Source organism: Camelus dromedarius, chromosome 16 (genome assembly GCF_036321535.1).
Source record: "Camelus dromedarius isolate mCamDro1 chromosome 16, mCamDro1.pat, whole genome shotgun sequence".
NCBI lineage: Eukaryota > Metazoa > Chordata > Mammalia > Artiodactyla > Camelidae > Camelus > Camelus dromedarius.
Window position 1 is genome coordinate 12,462,575 of NC_087451.1, and position 25,365 is coordinate 12,487,939.

At 34.2% G+C, this 25,365-nt stretch overlaps 1 protein-coding gene across 3 annotated transcripts in view; it reads left to right on the top strand.

Moving 5' to 3' along the window:
* Nucleotides 1-24,135, top strand: part of INTS2 (integrator complex subunit 2) — a 44,040-nt gene extending 19,905 nt beyond the window's left edge. For 2 of the 3 annotated variants that reach the window (XM_031468023.2, XM_010990452.3), the window contains exons 14-25: nucleotides 682-858; nucleotides 1,594-1,702; nucleotides 8,092-8,196; nucleotides 10,200-10,364; nucleotides 11,153-11,354; nucleotides 13,764-13,889; nucleotides 17,423-17,621; nucleotides 19,505-19,756; nucleotides 20,131-20,238; nucleotides 20,372-20,477; nucleotides 21,494-21,670; nucleotides 21,778-24,135. In XM_031468023.2, coding sequence (XP_031323883.1) covers nucleotides 682-858; nucleotides 1,594-1,702; nucleotides 8,092-8,196; nucleotides 10,200-10,364; nucleotides 11,153-11,354; nucleotides 13,764-13,889; nucleotides 17,423-17,621; nucleotides 19,505-19,756; nucleotides 20,131-20,238; nucleotides 20,372-20,477; nucleotides 21,494-21,670; nucleotides 21,778-21,947 — 1,896 coding nt within the window. In that variant the 3' untranslated portion in view covers nucleotides 21,948-24,135. The remainder of the gene's footprint in view (nucleotides 1-681; nucleotides 859-1,593; nucleotides 1,703-8,091; nucleotides 8,197-10,199; nucleotides 10,365-11,152; nucleotides 11,355-13,763; nucleotides 13,890-17,422; nucleotides 17,622-19,504; nucleotides 19,757-20,130; nucleotides 20,239-20,371; nucleotides 20,478-21,493; nucleotides 21,671-21,777) is intronic. The other variant, XM_064494992.1, reaches the window with a different exon arrangement.
* The last annotated feature ends 1,230 nt before the right edge of the window (nucleotides 24,136-25,365 follow it).

The window sequence follows — 25,365 nt, forward strand, 5'->3', positions numbered from 1 at the left end:
CTGTTTGAATCATTACCATGAGGCTATTTTCTTTATAACAACTGTGAACAATATATACATTGATATACCCCATTTAATTTTCTTTGTTTTTATGATTTAGTGAAGTTATTTTCCAGCTTGACTGTATTTTCTGCTTTATATTTTTAGCAAGTGAAATAGATAGGAATTAGGAGTGCAGATGTACACCCAGCGTTTCTTCTTGGCCTCTCTGTGTAGGTAGTTAAGTGACAGTTTCCCGTAAGTGGCTGTGAAAGCCACTTTCCTAATCTATGTGAGTGTTTGTCGTGAAGAACTGTCCATTTCCCTAAGTTCCTTTCTGTTGTGGGGTCTTACATGATAACAGTGTGGTGCTCTAAATACAGACACAGCAGGGACTTACAGTGTTTTACGTGCTACTTAAAAACTAGTAGATTAGAAACCCATGGTCCAAACACAAAACCCAGACTCATCATTGTAAATTTATCTTCTACTGGACAATATTCTTGATTAGGATATAAAAGTATTTCGTATTTTTAAATCAAAGACAATTATGAAATTGGGTAGTAGATTATTATTAACTGCTGCAAGTTAATAGTGAGTTTCACTGATTCATAAATCATGTCAAATTATATGTGCTTTGAAATTTTGCTTGCTTTTTCTTATTGCCGTAATTGATTTCGTGCCTGTAACCTTCTTTTTTAGGACTGGATTTATAGGCAGCTGTGTGAAACCTCCACTCCACTCCATCCTCAATTACTTCCTCTGATTGACGTGTACATAAATTCTATACTTACTCCTGCATCTAAATCTAATCCAGAAGCCACAAATCAGCCAGTCACAGAACAGGAGATACTCAATATTTTCCAAGGAGTCATTGGGGTAAAATAGTGCTTCTTTTATGATTATTAGCTTATTTTTCTTTTATTCTTCTGACTTACTCCATATTTTTTCCCCGATTGTTAGAGGAGAACCACTTCTAGGCGGTTCTGAATTTAAAATGGGATTAAATTTCTTTAGATCACCTATAAATATTAAAAGGATGGTGTTAGTTCCAGATAGTTTGTCGAATAGGCACTTTTTGAGGAATTATTTTAAAAGCTCCATTTTAAAGTCTAAGGAATGTCTTGGAGATTGTGTGTTTAATAAAAGACTATATGACATTTTAACCTGTTCAACACAGCCTGTTTAGCTTCCTGGGAATCTCAGCTATCCCTAGATTGTTTATGGAAAATTTGCAGAAAATCTTTTTTCTCCAAATATACTTAACTATACCATATCTTTTTAGGAGTTATTTTCTTCATGCTGATTTCAGATAATACTTTGGACTCCTGTAAGCCTTTTTCAGAAGTAGCCTGATGGGGTTGCTGTTGACTTTTTTTTTTTTTTTTCTATCTTAAAGACTGTTAAGCATGTTGCTTTTCACCTCCCAAGCCGTCTCAGATTTAATTTAGACTTCAGATTGCTTCTTTGAGTTTAATGCAAACACAGCAAGATTTTTCCTAGTTTTCTGAATTTGGGAGCAGCAACACTGAATAATCTATTTTGAATGCTTTTACTATAAAAACACTTATGAAATCGCATAGTATTTTAAAGTGTTTATAATATTACCTCCAGGGTGACAACCTTCGCCTTAATCAGCGTTTCAGTATAACGGCACAGCTTTTAGTGCTTTATTATATACTGTCTTATGAGGAAGCCCTCCTAGCAAACACAAAGACTTTAGGTAAGTTGTCCATATGGGAGTGCTTCTAGTGAGAATTCATCTTATTTGCTTTTGTTTTCTTACTTTCCAGGCGGCTATATGAAAAAATAAGGTCAAATCGTCTATCAAGTTCCAGCGTCATTCTGTAGTCTTTGCAGTGTGGGCATTTTGTATTCTGGTACATAAATACGTGTTCATGTGGGCACATAACCGCCCCTTAAGGTTCAGTGCTCCTTTTAGCAGACTGAATTAATAGATAATTGAATTGTCTGTATTTTAACAATTTTAGTGACCTTACTAGTTAAAATGTAAATTAAAAGATAAACCTGAAGGAACTGTAACTGAAATTTTTTTGCTTGATTTCAATCTTTGCCCTATTCTTCCTTCCATTAGTGAAAGAATAAGTTTAATCAAAGTAACAGAAAAAAAAAAACCAATGGAAGTTTCCTTTGCCATTAAAATTATCACTGAACTTTCAAACTTAGCTACTTCATGTAATATCAGAAGGTCAGATGTAGCATAAATGATATCAATATAAAGTAGTGTGTTTTCCTCTATTTGAAAAAGAAAATTCACCTATATTAGGCTTGCTTAATATATGTAGTTCCATATTTAAAACAAAGAGTGTCATTAGAAATTTGGTAGGCGTTGAGTATATAATGCAAGGAAAATTCTTGTAAGAGTGATTATTTTGCAATAGCTGAGTGATTTTTACTTTTTTTTTATTGAGTTATAGTCATTTTACAATGTTGTTCAATTTCCAGTGTAGAGCACAATTTTTCAGTTATACATGAACATACATATATTCATTGTCGTATTCTTTTTTGCTGTGAGCTACCACAAGATCTTGTATATATTTCCCTGTGCTATACAGTATAATCTTGTTTATCTATTCTACATATGCCTGTCAGTATCTACAAATTTTGAACTCCCAGACTGTCCCTTCCCATCCCTCTCCCGATTTTTACTTTTTGAAAGATATAAATTAAAGTTACATTTCAGTGTTTGACAGATCAGTTTCTTTTATTTATCTGAAGTGTTGTGTTTTAAATACACTGTGAATTTCTCAGCTGCCTTCTTTCTTGACTACAGTTGTTAGGATTATAGAGATAATATCCCACCACTGTAATTATAGTCTTTGTCATATTAGGAATAAGATGGTATAATAATAAGTGTTAGATAATAGTCTGCTACTTTTATCCACCTATAATGAATTCTGTTAAGGAATGTGACACTTGTGATTTAATAGTAGAGGAATGAATTATAAGGAGGTATTCTGGGGAGAACTCAGACCATTAGTACTGTAGCAGGGAACCAATCATACACCCTTAATTTTTATTTAAATTAATGTCTAGCAAAAAAAATTTTTTTTTAATACAGAACAGTACAGAGACTACTACAGCCAACTTTTGTGTATATACCATTGCAGAACTAACAAGTTACTCGGAATTTTTAGGACTGGATGAATCTTTAAAGATTATGTATCCCAGCCCCCAATGACATGCTCACTTCAGTGCTGTGTTCCTGTGAAACCGCTGCTGCTTATGCCAATAATCTGATTGGTCTCAGTTGGAAAGTTGAAAATTTTAGTTTAGGTGTACAACTCAGCCTAGGCTGGGTCTTGGAAAAGGAACTAGGGGATTAGAGGAAAGTTATTACGCTTTTCTAAGTTTTAGGCAAAAGATGGTGGTGGTTTGGGCTGGTAGCAGTGTATATACATATTGAAGGTAGAGCTGAGATGGATTCATGAGGTTTGAGAGACAGGAGCCAAGGTTGGTGTGTAGACTTTTGACCTGAGCCATAGAATGTCTATCAACTGAAATAAATGACCAGGTCTGTGAGGCATCAGGAGCTGGTTTTGGACATACTAAGTCTGAGGTGTGTGATAGACTTGCAAGTGGGGATGTTAAGGAAACAATTGTATATACTGGCCTGGAATTTAGCGGGGATAAACCTGGACTGAAGCTTAGAGATTCTTCAGCATATATATGATGTTTAAAAATCATGACATTGAGTAAGATCGCCAAGGGGGAAGGCGTGGGAGGAGACTCAGGAGGATGTGATGTCCTGGATGCCAAGGGAAGCATGTTTCAAAGGGAAGAGAGAGATCACTGACGTCAAATGATGTTGATAGGTCAAGTAAGGTTGGGACTGAGGTTCAGCTGATTACCACATATAGCTTACTGGGGGTTCTTTGACTTTTACAGTTTTACTGCTAAAGTTACTACTTTTCTTTCCCCCTAGGATGAAAGCCTGATTGTAGTGAATTTTAGAGGCGATGTGCTAGAGACAGTGAATACAGACAGCTCTTTTGAGGAGCTGTAAAGAGAAGGAAAGAAATGATGTGGTAATTGGAGAGGAAAATGAGGTCAGGATAGGACTCTTTTTAAGGTGAAAGAGCTAGGAGAATGTTTCTCAGCTGTTGGGAGTAATCTAGTAGAGAGGGAAGGTTGGTGAGAGAATCCCTGAAGGGCTGTCATTGATAGGTGAGAGGACACAGGATGTGCAAGACAAATAGAGGGGTTGGCCTTGCCTTGGAGAATTTTTTCTGATGGTTTAGATTTTTTTCCCAGTCTGGTTTCTTATCTCCAAAGGGAAAAAGTAACTGCAGGATATGTCACAACATGAGAGAATTTGCTCTTCCACAGCTAAACTTACTTCATTATTTACCTAATTGTGTACATGTCTTACTTAAAGCAAAAGAACCGTTTTTAAAAATAAGAACATTTTCTCCAGTGTGTTTACTGGAGAAAATTTAGCAAATAAGAAAAGTACAAAGACCAATGTATAAACCACCCATAATTGTAATACCCAGAAATATTTACCAGAGAATTTTGCTAGAAAACCTTTCAGTCTTTGCATATATGATAGCTTTCACAAAGTTGGAATCATAATATGTTTTTAACCCACCCTTTTTAGTTAATAGTACATTTAAAATTTTTGCCTATTAGAGTAAATTCTTTTCTAAAACATGATTTAAAAATTTTTTTTTATTATTTTTTTAAATTGAAGTATGGTCAATTATAGTGTTTCAATTTCTGGTGTACAGCACAATTGTCCCAATCATGCATATATATACATATATTTGTAAAACATGATTTTTAATAGTTGTATACTGTATCTTCATAAATATGTACCATTACTTAACAAATTCCTTGTTGCTGGACATTTAAATCATTTCCAGATTTTGCCACTGTAAACAGTGGAGGAATGAATATCCTTAGAGCTAACTCTGTATACAGGTATAATTATGTCTATCCTTAGGACAGAGTCCTACATGTAGAACTAAAAAAAGGTTTTGAAAAATCATAAGATTTAAAAAATGAATTGCCATGTTGCTTTCCGGATAAGTTATACCGTTACAGACATTTTGTATAAGACATTTGTATCAGATGTGCATGCCAGTTTTTTTTGTAGTACTGAGTGTTATCATTTGTTTATTAATTATGTAATTTTATGGAGAGGAAACTTTTTCAAAGCTAGGTACTAACATTATATAACTAATCACCTATATTTTCTTTTAGGACCTTTTAATTTCATTTTTAAAATTTATATATCCCTTTAATTAATTTTAGAGTCAAGTATGAGGTACAGATCTAGTTTTAATTTTTTTGTAATTGGTTATTTGTCAGTACCACATAGTGAATAATCTGTTATTTTCCTGTTGCTTTGAGAAGTTGCTCTGAAGTATATTGAAGTTTTATTACAAAGCTATGTCTGGTTTTGGATTTTCTTTTTTGGGTCTGACAATTCCAGTCCCTTTCACCATTATTGTTCTTGTTCAGTGTTTCTGTCCATTTTCACATATTTAATCTTTTACATGAACTTTATAATAATTCTGTCAGATTCCAAAGAAGAAAATTATATTGAAATTTTGGTCAGAATTATGTTAAGCTTAAAGATTAATTTGGAGAGAATTTACATCTTTACAAAATTGTATTTCCACCTAGGAATATGAAATAATTTTTTCATTAAATTATTAAAATGTAAGCTTCACGAAGGCTGATTTTGTCTGTTTTTTTGCTACCATAGCTAGGATCTAGAATATTACTTGATACATAGTAATCACTTAATAAATGGTTTTGAATTAATGAATTTATTCAAGTTTTATTTTTATGTCTGTCATTATAATTTTACTTTATATAGGTTCTGTATAATTTTTTCTTAAGTTACACTGGTTACAGGAAAGGTATTGACATTTAGTTTGGATTAGTCAGTCTCTGAATTTCTTGGAGTATCTTTTTAAAAAAATGTTTATTAAGTAAAACTTTTGGGGCAGTTATGATAATTTGTTTGGTTTACTTATATAATTCATGCAATAATTAATACTTTATATTTCTGGAATGGACCCTACTTGCTCTGGGTATGTTCTTCTTTTAGCATTTTAGTGCTAGATTTGATTTACCTTTCTTTTTAATAAGATTTTTTTCTGTCTGTTTTTAAACAAGTGAAATTGACCTTTTTTTCCTTTTCTTTTTCTTTTCATTTCTTCTCCCTCCCCCATTTTGTTTGTGGTTTTTTTTTGTTTTTTTGGTTTTTTTTGGTTTTGGTTCAAGTTTACAGAAATTTCCAAAGTGAATTAGTTTTTCATAGGATTGTTTTAAGGATTAAAATGTCACAAAAACTAGGGGCAATGTAAATAGTATTCAAAATATTTCCACAGTTTTGTTGAGGATGAGGTTAAAAGTTAGATGTGAATCTTTGAAAGCCATACATTGGAAGAAAATTGGAAATGTAATGGCTCATGTTGCATATATAAAAATCAATGACCACCTCATAGGCCTTTCAAATTATAGTTGAGTTTTTTAATGAAAGATTGAGATATCCTTGATGTATTTCAGGGATGTTAAAGAAGTAATTGCTTTTAGCAGGGATTCATGGGCTGCTAGTTCTTTGATGGAATCATTAAAATGTGATCAGGATTTTGTCTTCAATTTCATAGATCTGGAAACTTAAATAACGATACTTTACCCTAAGCTAATCATGGGGACTTTAGATCTTAATAATGCTGGCTAACGCTTTGAGCATTTGTTACGTGCCAGACACTACTTGAAGGACTTTACATCTGTTAACTCATGTAAACCCTTACAACAATTCTGTGAGAAAAGGTACTGTTGTTATCTTAATATTACAGGTGAGAACACTGAAGCACAGGGAAGTTAAGTGACTTCCCTTAGTTGTATGTGTTGGAATCAGGATTTGACTATCACTGGAACTTACATACATATACTTTTAATATTAAGCCATTTTGGTTATTCAGAATAATCTATCTTTACTAATTGTACAAATAAGCATTTTACATAGTTATAGTCAATCTATTCATCTTAGAAATACAATTTTTTAATTCCATTTTTCCTCTTTAATGTTATTTTGTATAAACAATAATGTTATTTTATATCCATGAAGGTCACAGAGCTGTGGTTTCAAATTGGTTTTTAGTATTGAATTTCTTTTTTCCTCTTTTTTCTTTTCTCTTTTTGCCTTTTGACTCTCTTCATCCACTTCTTCCACCCTTCATCCCCTGTCTCTCTGGTAGCCACCAATCAGTTCTCTGTATCTATGAGTTGTGTGGTTTTAAATTTTTTTTTTGTTTTACAATTCTACATATAAAAGAGATTATATAGTATTTGTCTTTCTCTGTCTGGCTTATTTTAAAATACTTAGCATTATGACCTCCAGTTCCATTCATGTTGTTGTGAGTGGCAAGACTGCATTCTTTTTAATGGCTGAATAATATTCCATTGTATGTGTATGTGGTGTGTGTGTATCTCACATTTTCTTTATCCTTTCATCCACTGATGGACACTTAGATTGTTTCCATATCCTGGCTATTGTAAATAACATGGCAATGAACATGGGAGTGAATTAGGATAGCAAAAAAAGAACAGAAGTTAAGATAGATTTATTTGGGGGAAAAAAAAAACAGGATGGGCTTGTTAGCTAGCTGAAGGTAGAAGTTGTGAGAGAAGGAAGTCATTCATATTTCCCAACTTTCATCAGAAAGAGTCAGTCACCACTGTAATATAATATGATTAAACAAAAAGCTGTTGAGGGTTTAAGTTATGTGGTCATGACTGCATTTGGGCTTCCTAATTGGGTCTGGGAGAGTCTTGTCTTAATTTTATTCCCCCCTCCCCCTCCCAGTGTGGGGCATTTCTGCAGGTGGCTTCTCTCACTCATGATTTTCTCCCCACTAGTTTCAGTTCTGGGGCATTTTCCAGATCATGCCCTTAAGTATGTTCTTGCTCTTCCTGTGTATTCACCATTTGGGTATTTATTCTTTGTCTTTTGTGAGCTATATTCACAGATTAAGTGAATTAAAAGTAATTGGACATTGTTTTTGTTCCCATTTGAAGGTTAAGGTTTCTGTTTTTCTGACTCTTTTATCTTATCCTTTGTGTCTTTGACAGCTGCCATGCAAAGAAAGCCCAAATCATATTCATCTTCTTTAATGGATCAGATTCCCATCAAATTCCTCATTCGACAGGCTCAAGGGCTGCAGCAGGAGCTGGGAGGTATTTGTTTTATGTGCTTTTTACTGCTAATGTTTATTGCTAAAAAATACTACTGATTATAATGCTACAAAGTGTGATAGGTGCTCACTGCTAAAAACCCAGTTTAAGAGTGAAATTCCTCTTTGTCTCCCTCACTATCTTACTCGCTGCAAACCTCTCCCCGCCCCAAAGACCCCAGCTATTTTATTTTGGTGTGAAAGTTCAGACATTCTTTTCTACGGGTTGAACAGTGTGAAATTACAAGTATTCAAGTATTTTTGACCTACAAAAATGCAGTTTCCATATGGTTGGAACTAGTAGATACACACACGAGTAAAAAAAAATCCTTTTTTAAAACCCTAAATGGTATTAAAACCCATCTCTTCTGTGACTTGCTTTTTTCTTTTGGAGTCTTGGAAATCTTTTCATGTAGGTCTTACCTCGTTTTTTTTGAGTCTACCTTATAGTTTTTAATCCCTCCATTACATTCTATAGTATGTAATTACTATAATATTTTTACTGTGAAACCGTCAAATAGAAATATAGTAATATTTTTTGAAAATCAAATTTTTCTTAATTTAACACCTTTTTATGATGTTTGAACGTGTGTGTTTTGGTTTGTTTTTTGAAGTTGGAATTTTCTTTTCATTTATTATAGTTGGCTTCAGAAATGAACGTGAGCTTTGTTTGGTCATATTTAGCCAGATGTCTGCATTTATTTACTTATATCTTTGCATAATCTCTTTCCAGAGAAATGATGTTATATTTGGCAGCATTTGGCAACTAACATGTTTTATTGAATAAATTATGAAATGTAGATTAATTTGCACTACTGTAAGCAGTCATTTTCGTGACTGGTTTGGGGTAGTCTTGACAGTGCATAGACTTGTGCATTTAAATGTTAAAATAATACCACTCTTGATTGTTAGAGTGTCTTTTCAAACAGAAACATTTTAAGCAGTTTCTATGAGAAAGGAAGCAGGTACTTACCCTGTTGGGACTAAACAGTGGTATGATTTGATCTAAGTTTCATCACAAGGGGCTGATTGGATTTAAAGTACTTTTATTACTACTAATACTCTTATTATTAACTCTTCCATCTCTGAAGAATGTTGATAATAATTGTATAGTAACAACATTAGGTATTTATGTGCCAAACACTTAATATAGTGGGGTATCATGTCTAAACAGGCATTTTTACAGTCTCATCATTTATTTTTTCGTTATTCATATTACGCAGTAATAGTCATGAATAGTTAAACTATGCTATAAGCCAAAGGTTAGCAACAAGATTTTGATGTAGTCAGTGTTGAGCGTCCTTAACCCTTCTTGAAAGAAGACAAGTGCACCCTCTTGTGGGTATCATCAGTACTGCTTGAGTGGCTGACATTCTTAGCTGTGTGATGTCGGGAACCTTACTAAATACCTTTCAGCCTGTTTCCTTACAGGCTTGTATTCCTTGCTTACCTTGTAGGAATGTTAGGGTGAAATGAGAAAATGTATATAAAGTATACATTTAGGCACTCAAGGTGGGCAACTTTAATATTACCCATCTAGAGCAATGATTCTCAGCTGGGTTGGAGGAGAGGCCACGTTCTGTAGAAACCTATCAGAATTTCTGAGTGAGGCCCTTTTCAAACCTTATATGATCTCCCCCAGATGAACATTCCTTTACCTTCTTTTTCTTTCCTCCCCACTCAACTCTTGAACTACTGCTCTGTCAAACAACGTTTCCTGGTGGGAGACTTTTATGCTGGGATAGGGTGGAAGAAAGCTGGACAACTTTTGATAAAAGTAGTGGTTTCCAGCTTCCTGTGTATCAGATCACATCAGAATCTTCAAGCAGGTTCTTTGGCTGTATGACTGAACAGAAGTTCAAGCTGTAGTATATATACATGTGTAAGAAGTGCAGATTTCTTTGGCTTGCTGAAAATGAAAGGGAGAGAAGAGACGGGGAAGAGGAGAGAGAAGATTTTTGTAATTTAAGAATGAAGAATCCATTTGGTTTCTTGTAACTTTTCAAGGCTTACATTCTGCTTTACTACGTCTCCTTGCAACTAACTACCCACATTTATGCATCGTGGATGATTGGATCTGTGAAGAAGAAATCACAGGGACTGATACCCTGTTAAGGCGAATGCTCCTGACTAATAATGCCAAAAACCACTCTCCTAAACAACTTCAAGAAGGTATAGTAAGTTGGTACCCTTTTACACCTTTAGTGGTACAGAGAGTTGTTAGGCTCATTGAAATCTTAAGATCATGCAGAATTTTCCCGGGGATATAATAATGTTTTGGTGAATATATTTAAAGTAATTCTCTTTGAGTTTATGAAACTGGTCAGAAATAAGTATCATAGAATAGAACAGTGTATTTGCTGTTGACAATGTTCTAGAGCTGCACTCTCAGATAGAAATGTGATGTGAGCCACACACATAATTTTAAACTTTCTATATATTGCCACATTAAAAAAGTAAAAAAAAGGCACAATTTTAATAATTATTTTATATAACCTAATATATCTGATATATGATCATTTCATCATGTAATCAACATAAAAAAAAACTATTAGTGAGATATTTTACAGCTTTTCCCTACTAACCCTTTGCAATGTGGTGTGTTATTTCACACTTACATCTCATTTTGGACTAGCCACCTTTCAAGTGCTCAGTTGTTAGAAGAGGTTAGTGAGTATTCTATTGAAGGAGCACAGTTCTAGGTATTTTTTTACTAACAGCAATTTGCTGGGTGCTTACAGTCCACAGAGGAGGCTACCCAGAGGATGGTGTCAAGAAGTTTGAATTTTTCAAATGGATGTTCCTACCAAAGGCAATACTTTGGCTAGGGTTGAACATTTTACTGTTTTTAAGCAATATTGTTTTCTTTATTTGTTTGGCCTGTAGCCTGATAGGGCAGTATTACTCCCTATTTGGTAAGCTGTATAGAATTTAGGTTGACTACTAAGTTTTCCTTTTAGCATTTTCAGCTGTCCCAGTGAGTCACACACAAGTGATGCAGATTCTAGAACACTTGACCCTGCTCTCTGCCAGCGAACTTATACCATATGCAGAAGTTTTAACATCCAATATGAACCAGCTGTTGAATTCAGGAGTTCCCCGGCGAATTCTTCAAACGGTCAATAAACTATGGATGGTTCTTAATACCGTGATGCCTAGAAGGTAATTTCAGTGTACTGTTATGTGTAATAATAGATGAGTGTATAGCAGTGATTATTTACAATAACCTAAACTTTAATGTTGAAAAAAATTGTTTACTATTTAACAATATAAATCCCTTCTGAAGACCACTAATTAAAGAGCAGTTATAACTTTAAAGAATGAACTTCATCTTAGGAGACATAGAGATACCTTAAAATATTTCCAACTCGAGAAAGTTTTTAAAAAGTAAGTTCTCGTGTAGAGTCATTTGTGGCTAATCGTGATTTAGGTTACCATTGTGTCTTGCATCTTTGCAGTGACTCCAAATTTTGCTGCATATTAAAATTACCTGGAGAGCTTTTGAGACTCCTGATCCCCAACTTGTAACCCATGCCAATTAAATCAGAGTGTCTGTGAGTGGGAGTCGGGCATTAGTATTTTTTTAAGGATTCCCCAGGTGATTCTAATGTGCATTAAAGTTTAAGAGAACACTGGATTCGTTATTTTGTCTTTAGTCAAATGGGCCTGTACTGGTCCACAGATTGCATCAAAACACCTGGTTAGCTCTATAGACAAATACTGGGCTTCCCTGAGATTTTGATTCAGTAGGTCCAGGAATATTTATGCTTTTTAAATTTGATTTTTTTACTTATATCAAATTAATGAATGCACATAAGTTGATTTTTCATTCTGGCATTTATATCCCACCACATATCTCAATCATATGCTTATAGTTATCCTGTAATTTCCTGGCTTTCCAATTTAAAGATTATCTTTTGACTTTCTACTACACAAGATGAAGATTTAGCACTTATCTAAACACATACTCTCCCTTCTCCCATTTCTCTCAACACAGTTATATCAAAATTTCTGGTTAGAGAAACATTCAACATTATTGTAATTACATAAGTGTTATGGTTGATCTATAAGATATTCTTTGATTACAATTTCTCTCTTAAGCAACTGCCCCCCTCTCCACCCCACACACAAAACTCTGAGCTGTTTGCCTCTTTTCCATTTGTTCAGGTTTTTTGTATTTTTGTATCAAGAACTAATTCACCCTCAAACTCTGTTACTGAGGGGAAATTTACATTACAGTTAGTTGTAACACATCAGGTAACAGCAGTAACAGTTTTTCTTGGAAACCTTTTCAGAGCTTTTCATCCTTATGTTTCAGTCTGGGACATGCACAGACAGTAGCCATCTGGAATTGCTTTTGTCTCTTGGTTGGATTCCATGTTTTTCTCTTTCTTAGTTTAGGTCCTTATTTCAGTGAGTGGAACTCACACCCAAGTTGCTTCCTGAGAAAGGGTGTTTGGGAAACTTTTTTTTCTTTTTTGAGACTTTCATGTGTGAAAAGATTTTTATTCTTCCCCTCACATGTGACTGTTATTTAGCCTAAGTGTAGGATTTTATCTTTAGCCTCCCCCTCTGTTTTCTGGAATTTAAAAAAAAAATGAAGTTTAAACCCTTTTAAACCTCTTAGGCTTACTCTTTATTTTCTCCTTTATTTTTAAATTTATCTTTTGAATACACTTGCTGGATATTTCCTCTGTGTTATCTTCTGATCTTTCCTTTGAATAGAAAATATTTCTGCTATAGTTTTAATTTCTAAGAGCTTTTATCTGAATATCTGTAAATGCCTCCTGTTCTTGTTTCATATATGAGATATTCTAACCTATAAGGATATTAACTATATATTCTGTTTCTTTGGCATTCCTTTCTTTCTGTTTGTATATTTTAATCTTTCTCAAGGTAGACGCTTATCCTTTAAATATCTGATGATCCTTGGCTGTCTGCTCATTTAAAAGTGGGCAAGCTGTGTGTGAGATGGGGTTGGTAAACTCATGATCTTCCCTGTAAGAGATCAGACACCCTCCATATTGACATATCCCTTAGTCATTCTGGTGTGTAGTCAGGTTAGTAACCACTTTTATAGTGTTTTGATGTCTAATCTCAAAGTGACATCTCACATTGAGATTCTGTGATGATAAATACAGAACAATGACTTAATTTTGGGGGCCAGTTACAATTTCAAATTGCTTTGGTGCATATCGTTTCCTTTACAGGTATTATATTCCTATTTTACAGGTGAGGAAACAGTTCAGAGAGGCTCAATGACTTATACAGAGTCATAGAGCAAGTGTGGTATAATTGAGGTATTTTTAATTCAAATGTTCACTTCACAGGCCATGATTCCATTATAACTGAAGATTTTTGAAACTACTTTGTGTTTATTGTTTTATCTTCATTTATTTCAGAGACATAATAATAGGTTAGAGTTCTATAGTTTTTAATTTTTCCAAGTTCATTTATACCAATTTTTAAATTTTTTCCTAAATATATCTTTCTAAGACAGAAGGGCCTGGATGGCTACAGGTTTCAGTTATGATACAGTGTTTTTTAAACATATGATTATTTTCTCACCAGGCTGTGGGTAATGACAGTTAATGCACTTCAGCCCTCAATAAAGTTTGTACGACAGCAAAAGTATACTCAGAATGACCTGATGATAGATCCTCTCATTGTGCTGAGATGTGATCAGAGGGTACACAGGTATGTGTCATTTGAGTTTCATTTTTATTATTTCTTAGAGTTATGCTTTGGAGCGTCAAAGGACATTGCAGAAATTCAGTATAAAATTATATTTTAGTGTTCTTGTAGAGAACTTGGCAGTATAACCTGTGAAGTGTTTTTTTGTTTGTTTGTTTTGGTTGTCTGTATTCATGAATTATATATTCAGTTTAATATTTAAAATGTGATTAATAAAACCTAGCCTTGGCAAAATGTCATTGTTGGTTTTGGCAACCCCCAATAGTGGCTGTCCTTTCAAAGTCAAGATAGTAAAGAATAATACTATTTCTGCTAACATTGTCAGAAAAGGCTTTCCAAAAAATTGGTATTGTGAACCGTGACATGCATTAAAACTGTGACCTTTGTGGCTTCCTTGATTGTGATGTTAGCTTCATTGACTCCACGTTTGTCTGTAATTCCTTGCCAGTTGCTGAACTTAATCAGTTGTCTTGAAGTAGCTTCACCTCAAGAGGCAGAATTAATTGACATCATTCATATTTGAATTTCTAGTTGCTAAGCTAAATGATAACAAAAGTATACAACTCAAGGGGCCTGTCTTTAAAGTGATGATCATCTTTATGGGGAAAGAAGACAAATACATGGAAAGCTAGGTAATGTGACTATATGTAGGTGATGGTGTAGTAAATGAATGCTGTTAAAAGTTTCAGGAGGAAGTGAGACCTGTTTTGTATTTTAAGGGTAGAAACAGGATTTAGATGAATAGATAGATACTACAGTGATGGGGTTAGGAGGTCAAAGAAGGTATTGTATGAAGAAGAATAGTGTGAGAAAAGTGTAGAAGCAAGAATGAAAAAGGCTTGGAGTGGAGGGCTAAGTTTTTGAGAACATTAGATTTGGAATATTAGGTTGGAGTCAGATTATGGAGGGCCTTGAATGTTAGGCTGAAGAGGTCATTTAGGTGGTAACTCAAGAAGAGATGCTTCATGACAGATGGTTTAGAGGGAAGAGAAACTGGAGTGGAGAAGACTAACTAGGTAGGATACACTCTGATATACTCATCTGTCTTTTTAACCCTGGGGATGAGATTCTTGAAATGACAAAACCTGCAGAATCACCAAATAAGATTTGGTGAGATTGAAGTCTTAGAGGAAATAGGAATCAGAAGAAGAATAAACAGTGTAAATGACATTAAGTGTCTATTTAATAAAAGGAAAACAACAGTAAATAATACTTCTAGAGAAAAGCCGCTTCTAGAACAATTTATCAGTGTTAAAAATCCACGTAAGTAGGTAACCTTTCACCTAAATCACCTCCAGTTGTTCAGGAAGTTGTTAAATTATGCTTTCATGATGTATGAAATGTTTTTGTAGCCTGGATCTTTCACTTAACAACTTGTGAACCTTTTCTCATGTTAATAGATATTCTTATAGTAATTGGCTACATAGTATTCCACATAGATTATCTATGCTTAACTCAATCCCATATTGTTGGATATTTTATTTCCATTTTTTGTTATTGATAGTGCTGTGGTCATGGTTCTGTGTACTATTTCCTTAGAACAGATTCTTAAAAATGTAATTATCGGGGCAGAAGGAACATACTCATTTTCAAGTCTTTTGATTCATTGTTTTCACTCTGCCATCCAGAAGGGCTGAACCAGTTTACATTCCCATAGTAGTGTTCGATATTGTGCACTTTCCTACACTATTTTATATAGGATTTTCCAATTTGATAAGCGAAAAGTCAATTCCCATTTTAATTTTTTTTGGTTAGATTGAATATTTTAATCTACTTATTGGCTATTAGTATTTCTTTATATTTTTAGCCTAGTTTTCCATTGGAATGCTTACCTTTTTTGATTTGAAGAGCTCTTTATCTATAAAGGATATCAGCACTTTGTATACATATATATATATATAGCAGTTTTTTTCTTTTATTGTTCACTTTGCTTTTTAACTTTGTTCACTTTTTAAAATTTAATTTTTTCCAAGTGATCATTCAAATGGTTTTTAAAAATATCAAACTATAAAAAGATGTGACATTTTGGATTTGCTTTGAACTAATCCATGGTGGTGATGGGGCAGTGGGTGAGGGTGTAGATGAAATGAGACTAGCTACGTGTAGATAACTGTGGGTGATGAGTTCTTAGAGGTTCATTATAATATTCCCTCTTATGTATGCATGAAAAGTTTCATAATATACGTTGATAAGTGCACAAACAGGAAAAAGGTGTACAGTGAAAAGTCTTGTTCTCTTATATCTACCACGCTGCCACTGTTAAAGCAAAACTCCTCTTTGGCTACTTTTGATCAATCCCAGTTCCATCTCTAGAGGAAACTTAGTTGTCATAATCTTGTGTGTATGTAGTTTTACTTTCTATGTATTTACAAATTTATAAATAGAAATACTTACTTTTTTTGTTTTGGGTCGTTTAAAAACTGTAAGTGGTATTTTACTATAGGTTTTATTTTTATACTTTTAAAAAAACTTAATGCTCTCAACAGGTTTTCCATATTAGTATGCATAGTTCCATCTCATTGTTTTAACTGTTGCATAGTATTCCATCTATAGATTAATATTCCATATATACAGACCTGTCCTCCAGAAACTCTAATTAAGAATGTCTGGTGGAGCTTAGGACTTTTTTTCTTTTTCAGAATAAATATTCCAGGTGATTCTTACCTTCCATTTGGGGAAACATTGCAATGATTTATTTAACCAGTAACATTTTTTCACTATTAATACTTGCACACTTATTATAGAAAATTTGGACATTGCAGAAAAACAGTTGCCATATTGATGGACATTTAAGCTGTTTCCAGTGTCTCACAGTTAAAAACAAAGCTGTAGTGCCTGTTTATGGTCAGTCTGTTAGAGGCTGAGAAGTGGCATTGTCACGTTTTTCTAAGGGCTTGGGTTTTAAAATTTTGGTGGTTCCCATATTACCTTTTTTTGTTTCCTTTTTTATATTTAATTCTTATATCTATTCTTATCTCATTTAAATTTAATTTATGATAATTTTTGAGGAATGAATAGCTATATTCATTTTATAGTTGAGGAGACTAAGGCTCAGTAAATAACTTACCAGTTCAAGTGGATGAAGTGCTCTTGAAATACAGAGTTGTCTAGTTCCAAAGAAAAAACAGGAGTAGAAAGAATAAATATTCTATTCTAGTCTCTTTCATCTAATCAATTAACAGATGATTTTTTTCTTTGCAGACAGCTATTTTGAAGAGATTTATTGGCAGTGCCATATTTTGGTAAAAAGGAATGCCTTTTCTCTTGGGCATTCATTATATTTGACTTTAGCTGATAAGATGAAATAGATAATACTATTTATACAACCTTAAAGAGAATTACATATGTATATTAAACTTTGATTTTGTGAATGAGTATTTCAGTAGGAAAAGAAAAGTGTTACTTTTCTACTATTTTCAGGTTTTCAGGTACTGTTCAATTTTTTCTAATTATTTAAACTGATTGATCATGCTCTGGTAAATTTATAAATTTATATTCCTTCTCATGTATTTTCCTTTTCTTCTTTCTGTGTTTAGATGCCCCCCACTGATGGATATTACTCTACATATGTTGAATGGGTATCTTCTTGCATCCAAAGCCTACCTTAGTGCACATCTCAAGGAAACTGCAGAGCAAGACAGGCCTTCTCAGAATAATACAATAGGTTTAGTTGGACAAGCTGATGGCCCAGAAGTTACCAGAGAGGAATTGAAAAATGCCTTACTGGCTGCTCAGGTAAAAACTAAATAAGGGCAAAGGCTTCCCTGCTAATGTAACCAATTAAATAGATGGCATATTATGTCGTCTATATACAGTGATGACATATTGTACATTCCTTTTATTACAGAACATATATTATAGTGGTGTTGGCTTTGCCTCTGAATAGCAGATGGTTTATATTATTAAAATCAGGAATAATCTTCATGGTATTAGTTTAATAGCCATCTAAATGAGATTGACATTTTAACCAAATTTAAGAGTTTTTTCTTAAAATCAAATGGTGGAAAAAAATTAAATGGTGGAGACAGATAAACAAGGAGAAGTATATATATAACAAAATGCCAGGCAGTGATAAATACTATGACAATATCAGCAGGTTCAATTTGATATTTAGAAAAGTTTTATAACAATGTAGAATTTACTGAAGCCTTAGATAGTCAGTTTTGACTACTGCAAAACATGTGCGATGACTGAATGTTAAAACAGTTTGAGGGCCTCAAAGTAGAAATGTTTTATTAGTTGGAAATACATTTTCTGAAATCCTTTCATTGGCAATAAAGAGAATTAGAGTAATAATATATGTCCACAATCCCTTATCTGTAATACAGAAGTCCAGAAAGCTATGAAAACTGAAGCATTCTTTTTGGTAATTCAGTTGGCAGAAAAACCTGACCTGGTGTGACCTCATTTGTGGCAAAACTTGACCTGAATTGATGTGAAGCTATTTATGGCCTTTATCCCACTTAATGTGAATATTGGTATGTTTTGCTGCAGAAATATTACGATGTTTGATTACAGTGTGCTACCTTAGTCTCTCCTGGAGGTATTATATAATATTACAGAAAAACAGTTCTGACTTCTAAAATAAATCTGACCCTCAGAATTTCAGATAAGGGATTGAGGATGGTAGTAACTACCATTTATATAATGCTGATTATATGCTGGGTGCTATTTTAAATTCTTTATGTGTATTAACTCATTTAATACTTACAACCAATCTATGAGTATAAGAGTATTTTCTCCATTTTTACAGATTAGGAAAATGAGACCCAGAGAGGTTAAGTGACTTGCTGAAGGTTATACATTTCGTAAATGGTGAAAGTAGGATTCAACACTAGGCAGTCTGGCTCCAGAGTTTACAAACAAAAACAACAGAAGATAATTAACAACCCCAGACCCAAAACTCCTCAACTCAAGAATAATGATGATTATAGAGTAAAGTTTCAAGTAGATCACCCCTCAGGAAACTACTTTTTCATGAAATGACACTCAAGCTTGTAGACTGAGTAACGAGTTGTACAGGTGGAATGGCTGGTAGGGCAGAATCTTTCCTTGCCAAACCAGAGCCTTAAAAAGCACACCTTCAAATTAAAAGGGAAAGGAGCTTCGGGGAGTGACTTTTAGGCATTAATTATCAACCACCATCTTCAGAGATGAGAAAAAGAGGCGACTACAAGATAGGATCCTGAGGGAAGTAGGAATTTAAGAGGAAGGAAAGGAGATGCTGGTTAGAAGTCAGCTTTTGTCTTGGGCCCATTTTGGATCAGAATACTCTTTTAGTAGGTGTTCTTACAGTGGGTCCATGGATCTGCCTTAGAGAGATGTGACCACCCTGAAATTGTGCAATATGTTTACGTATGTTAATTTTTATGCTGAGAGGGGGTACACTTTTCTTCAGATTCTTAAAAGGGTTCATGGCCCTAAAAAAGGTGAGAATCACTGCCATTTAGATTGTACACATTTGCTCTTGGAAGTGCGTCTTTGTTTTTTGTTTTTGTTTTTTTTTTGGAAAGTGATTTTTTTTATCACATCTGTTCATGTGAAAACAAAATCAGATTTGGTTTTCAAACAAACTTCTCAGAAACGTCTTAAATTCACTGTGTTTTCTTTGCTTGTAGGATAGTGCAGCTGTCCAGATTCTCTTGGAGATTTGCTTACCTACTGAAGAAGAGAAGGCAAGGGGTGTCAATCCAGACAGCTTGATAAGGAATGTTCAAAGTGTTATTACTGCCAGCACTCCAAATAAGGGAATGGAGGAAGAAGAAGACAACTTGCTCTGTAACCTTCGGGAAGTCCAGTGCCTTATCTGTTGTCTGTTGCACCAAATGTACATTGCGGATCCCAACATTGCTAAGCTTGTTCACTTTCAGGTCTGGCTTCAAAGAATGATGCTTTGTGGTTGAACTTTATTTTGGGAGGTGGTTTTGAGTCATAAATTAGTGGGAATCATTTAGAAACTGGAGATCATGGAAACAAACATGTCCTTTGCAATATGGAGAAAAATCCAGATTTTTTTTTTTAAAGTCCAGATTAAAAAAATATTTTTTTCATCCATATAAAATGTTCATATAATTTATCTCTATTTTAGTGCAGCAGAGAGATGAAATGCCTGCATACACGTAGGGCATTGTAATCTTCTGAGCAGTTTTTACATAAAGGAAATGAAACCTGCCTTTGTATTTTTATCTATATTTGACTTATAGTTATTTTATTTCTAACTTTTCCCCCTTTCTTGTTGAGATAGGGTTATCCATGTGAACTTTTACCTCTGACAGTCGCGGGAATTCCATCTATGCACATCTGTCTGGATTTCATACCTGAACTTATTGCACAACCAGAACTTGAAAAACAGGTAATGAGCATTTTGGAACTTCAGGAAAATTTTGATCTCCCTCTAATCTTGCTCATTACATAAAATGTTTTATAATTTTTAACACTTAAAGGTATTCTTCAGAAACATGTAATATTTGGATTCTGTATTGCAGATATTTGCTATCCAGCTGCTTTCTCATTTATGTATCCAGTATGCATTACCAAAGTCACTCAGTGTGGCTCGCTTAGCTGTCAATGTCATGGGAACTTTGCTAACAGGTGTGTAGCCAACCAACATCAATAACAAAAATTTCTAACATAAAGTAGTACGTGTTTTTTTCCGAATTAATGACACCATGTTTTCTGTGTCGCTAGTAGTTTAATTGATGCCATCTTTTGAATTATTCTTTTGAAAATTTTTGTATTACAAATGTGATGTGTAGTGTAGAGGAGATGAACAGGTAGGCAAGTTGTAGCTTACACTTTGTGAACGACTGTGTACAGATTTATGGTAAATACACTAAGCTTCCCACATTTTATAAATGGAAATCAGCGCTACTTTTTGAATGTAATTATGTCAATAGAAAACAAGTTACAATTTATTACAAATGCTTGGAGTTCCAGAAAAATCTAATTTATATGTATAAATAAGAGATAAATATATTAGTTGTTTCCTTAAGTTCTAAAACATACCATAACATTTCGACCATCTTCTAGGCTCTTAAGTAAAATGGTATGAAAATAAACTACTTTAGAAGAGATGAGCTATAATTCAGTCTTTCAAATTTATGGCTTAGTCAATTTCATATTCTCTCTCAGTGCTCTCATAATAACCTATTCATTTTTCTTCCCATTGTATTCAATTCATGTTATAATTCTTTGTAATTTTTAGTGGTTAAAACCCTAAACTGCCTGAGTTCTATTCCAGCTCCACCACTAACTGGCTATGTGGCCTTGAACAAGCTTCTTAATCTCTCTAAGGTTTATTTAAGGGTTTTCTCATATACAAAATAGGTATCATATAAGTACTTTTTTCATTCATAAAGTTGTGAGAATTGAATGAAGTAATGCATGTAATGCACTTGTCACAGTGCTTGGACGTAAGTGTTTATATGTTGGGTGATAACTGACTACTAGGTTGGGAGCTCTCTGAAGGCAAGGGCCGACTGTGTCTTAGGAAGCTACTAAGTTTCATGTCCTCAGCACAGACATTGGTGCTTGCTATATTGTATTGGCCATTTATGTTGAATTTATAGCTGTAAAATCAGCACTTCTGTTTCATTTCTTTCCAACAGTTTTAACACAGGCTAAGCGATATGCTTTTTTCATGCCAACTTTGCCAAGTTTGGTCTCTTTTTGTCGAGCATTTCCGCCACTTTATGAGGATATTATGTCTTTGCTGATCCAAATAGGGCAAGTCTGTGCCTCTGATGTTGCCACCCAGACAAGAGACATTGATCCAATTATCACACGTAAGTAGTAACTTATTTCAGGAGTTATTTTTATATCTGAGATAGGAAGGCCAAAATCCTTTCCAGATTGCTTGCCTTAATTAATTTATTTTTCCTTATGTTTTAAGGTCTTCAACAAATAAAGGAGAAACCAAGTGGATGGTCTGGAATCTGTAAAGATCCATCTTATAAAAATGGATCGAGGGACACTGGAAGCATGGATCCTGACGTACAGCTCTGTCATTGTATTGAAAGCACAATCATTGAAATAATAAACATGAGTGTTAGTGGAATTTAAAGAAGAACCAGAACTCGAAACAACAAAAAACATGAAGCGGTTTCCTGCATATACCCAAAATTAATCTGCATTTTGTAACAGCTAAACTGATTGGGAACAGTCATGTCTTGGAATCACTAAAGCGATTCAGTTCGACATGAATACAATTTAGAACTCTCTTGAGAATTATGCTTGCTTGTATTTGATTGGCATTTCTTTGGATCTACTTTGCTGGTATGTTTATTGTAGCAGCTGAGCTTTTTTCTTTTCTTCCTGTTGGGAGCACATTTAAGAAACTCATTACTGAAAAGTGAATTTGGCCTTGCATCAAGCTTTTGAAGTGAAGAAAAATTGCCATGCCTTTAATTTAATTTCTTATAAAAATGAGTCTGTGGGTAGGCCTAGTGTTTAACTGTCAGTTAGTAACAGAATACAATGCTGAAATAATGAGAGGGAGAAAAACGAAAGGGAGAATTCAGAAAAACTTAGGAGTTTAAATATCCAAATAGAAATCTCCAAAACTTACAGTGCAAGTAATAGTAATGCAAGATGGAATTCCAGTTCCCAAACAGTGTTGGGAAGGCTTTAACAAAGGCAAATAGCTTTTTGTAGATGATTTCTGTGGAATTACAGATGAGGATTTTAAGATTTTTACATATTTGCTTCAGTTTTTACAATATATGAAGCCATATGTTTAAAGAGATACTTGAATAATTTGGAATTTTAAGATACTGGTTTAAAAGTGTTTACAGAAACATCTTTGTGCAGAGAACCTGAAAGGAGGTCTCATTTAGTTTTTTTAAAGATTATTTTTATAATGGTCAGAGGGGGGAAATACATTGGTATCTAAATAACGTTTAGAGCAATAAAACCCACTGGATTAAAGAGCTCTTGGTTTGTCATCAGGATTATAATTCAGATCATAATTTTAGAAGATTTTGAAGTTAGAAAATATATATATAGTGTTTGGACCTCAGGAAAAATTAAAAAGGGGGAAATACCATGTTGCTGAAGGATTTTGCAGTCCTCTGTTGATAATTCCCATTGATTAGGCAGATACATTCAGATAACCTGTAATCCTCATTTTTTTTTCCTTAATGAAGTGTCCAGTGTAGAAGGTACTTGTCTTTGCTTTCTGAAATATACCTGAATGAACCTCCCACCCCGCTGCCTTCTCCTCTTGAAACACACCTCTTCACTTATAAAAGAAATTTGGCAGGCTAATAAGAATGCGTGGTTTTTAAGCGAACACATTTAAATTTCAGCCTTTTCACTAGCAAATAGTCACATCTCATTCTCCTCCTTTGTAAAATGGGATTATTACTGGCCCTACCTCATAAGGGTATAAGAACTAATTTGTAGCTGTTTCAAATCATGAAGTACACAGTACCATAGACGACAACAGTATTTATAACTTCTATTAAATGCTTAAAGTTCAATTAAGTAACTTTGATGCAAAAAATAAAAGCATACACTTAAAGACAAACCATAAGAATTTTCATACTTTTAAACAAGGCAGTTTTGTAGTCTCTTGAGATTAAATACAACTGCTCCTGTTTTGTTTTGTTTTAAACTGAGGCTTTGGAATATTTTATGTGAGTAGGTAACCTCTAGGAGTTCAGAAAAGGTTGAAATATGTTTTCTAACTAAATGCAGTGCACATTCCTGGATCAATTTCCAAAGACTGGTCAAAACCTGCTGTGTTAAAGTAATAACATATGCTGTTTTTCATCAGATTTGTTGATGATGTAAATAAAATGTGTAAATATATTAGTAAATGTTAATATTCATGTATTTTAAGTTAAGGTTATAAAATTTGTCACAATGTGATTTTTTTTTATTCAAGTGAAAAAAAGATGTGTGCAGCTATTTTGAATATTGGTTTATAAACATTCATATTCTTTATCAAATGAGCTTGTAGTTTTTTTGTGTTTCATTTCACTGCTGTTAACCTGAAAGGTACAGTTCAAGGGACTGGAATCCAGGACTGTCTGTATCCCTTTCTGTTATGTCACATATATCAAATGGCCATACAAGGTAAGAGTCAGTTGAGAGCCTTAGGAATTTAGGGGACAAAATTCAGTGTACTTACCCTGGAGCAGTTACTTAGAAGATTCTGATATTTAAAAAAATTTGTAAAAGCAAGATAATAATTTGAAGGTATTTTTAAGGGTTTTTTTTTTTAAATAAATTATCCTTTATTGCACTATCTTAATGGTAAATGAACATTTTTTTGTACTTTCCCTTCATCCTTGCTTATGCATATGTATTTTCACATAATGGAATTCATAATACCCAGTTTGGAGTCTAGTTTTTTTCATTTAACTTAATACGGAGTTTTTTCAAGTTAATTAGTTTCTATAATTCATAATGAATGAACTGATATAACCATCTCCCTATTACTACTAGACTGGGAAGTTTATGATTTTTTTCCGTAACATTAGGATAGTCACTGGTATCAATTGAGGTATTACCTTTTCTTTTGGATTACTTATTAAGGATAAATTTCTGAGCCTGAGAATACTAAATTAAAGCGTATAATTTATTTTTATGACTTAAGTTTTGTCATTTGGGGAAGATATGTTAAAACTGAAAGTGAGGCGAACAAATCAACTCGCCTTTTGCTGCCCCCTCCTGCAGCAAACCTCTCCCCCCAAAATAATTTCTGGGTATTTGATAAACTGTCTCAGGTTTTGCTTTTTTGGACACAAGTATCTGAGCCAAGCTTAGGCTAGAGTTTTGTTTTGTTTTGTTTTAAAATAACAATTTGGCGAAATCATGATTAAACCCCTACGTTTGAGGAAACTTAAGTATTTCTTGGCAAAGAATAAATTGGCTTTAGGCAGGATATAAGGCTGATAAGCCTTAATAGAGGTAATAATGATCTGGTGCTGGAGACCTGGTGAGCGTTTCTCTGGTTGAATGTGGCATCTGGGAAAGCCTGGGATATCACAAGATTCTGTAGCGGTCATCAAACCTTTCTGCCTAGTTTGGCTCAGCAGTCTGGTAACTCCCGCCTCGGTCTTTTCCCTGCCCTGGCGGCCTGAAGTGTCGGAATTTGAATTGTGTGGCCCTAAGGATGCTGAGAGAAGAACTCGGCGGGGCTTAACAGTTCCCTCTCCGTTGGTCTACAGACCTTAAAAATGAGACTTCGAATTCCCAAGGAAACTGAGGCACAGTTTAAATCACGAGTTTCAAAAAAAAATCCAAGGGAGAAGACTCTTTTCCTTTAAATCCGTAGGACTCTCGGGAGTCGTTCACCCTCCAGGTGTTCACCTTCCGGTGCCGCAGCGTAGCTTGGGCCGTTCTGACTACGGAGGCTTCCACTGGGTGCCAGGGAGCGCGCGCCCCCTGACCTCGCGCCGGCATTGGTTACTTGTTTTCCGGTCTTGGCGGGTGATTGGTTGCCTGAGCTCGCCGGGCGATTGGGTGTTGGGAG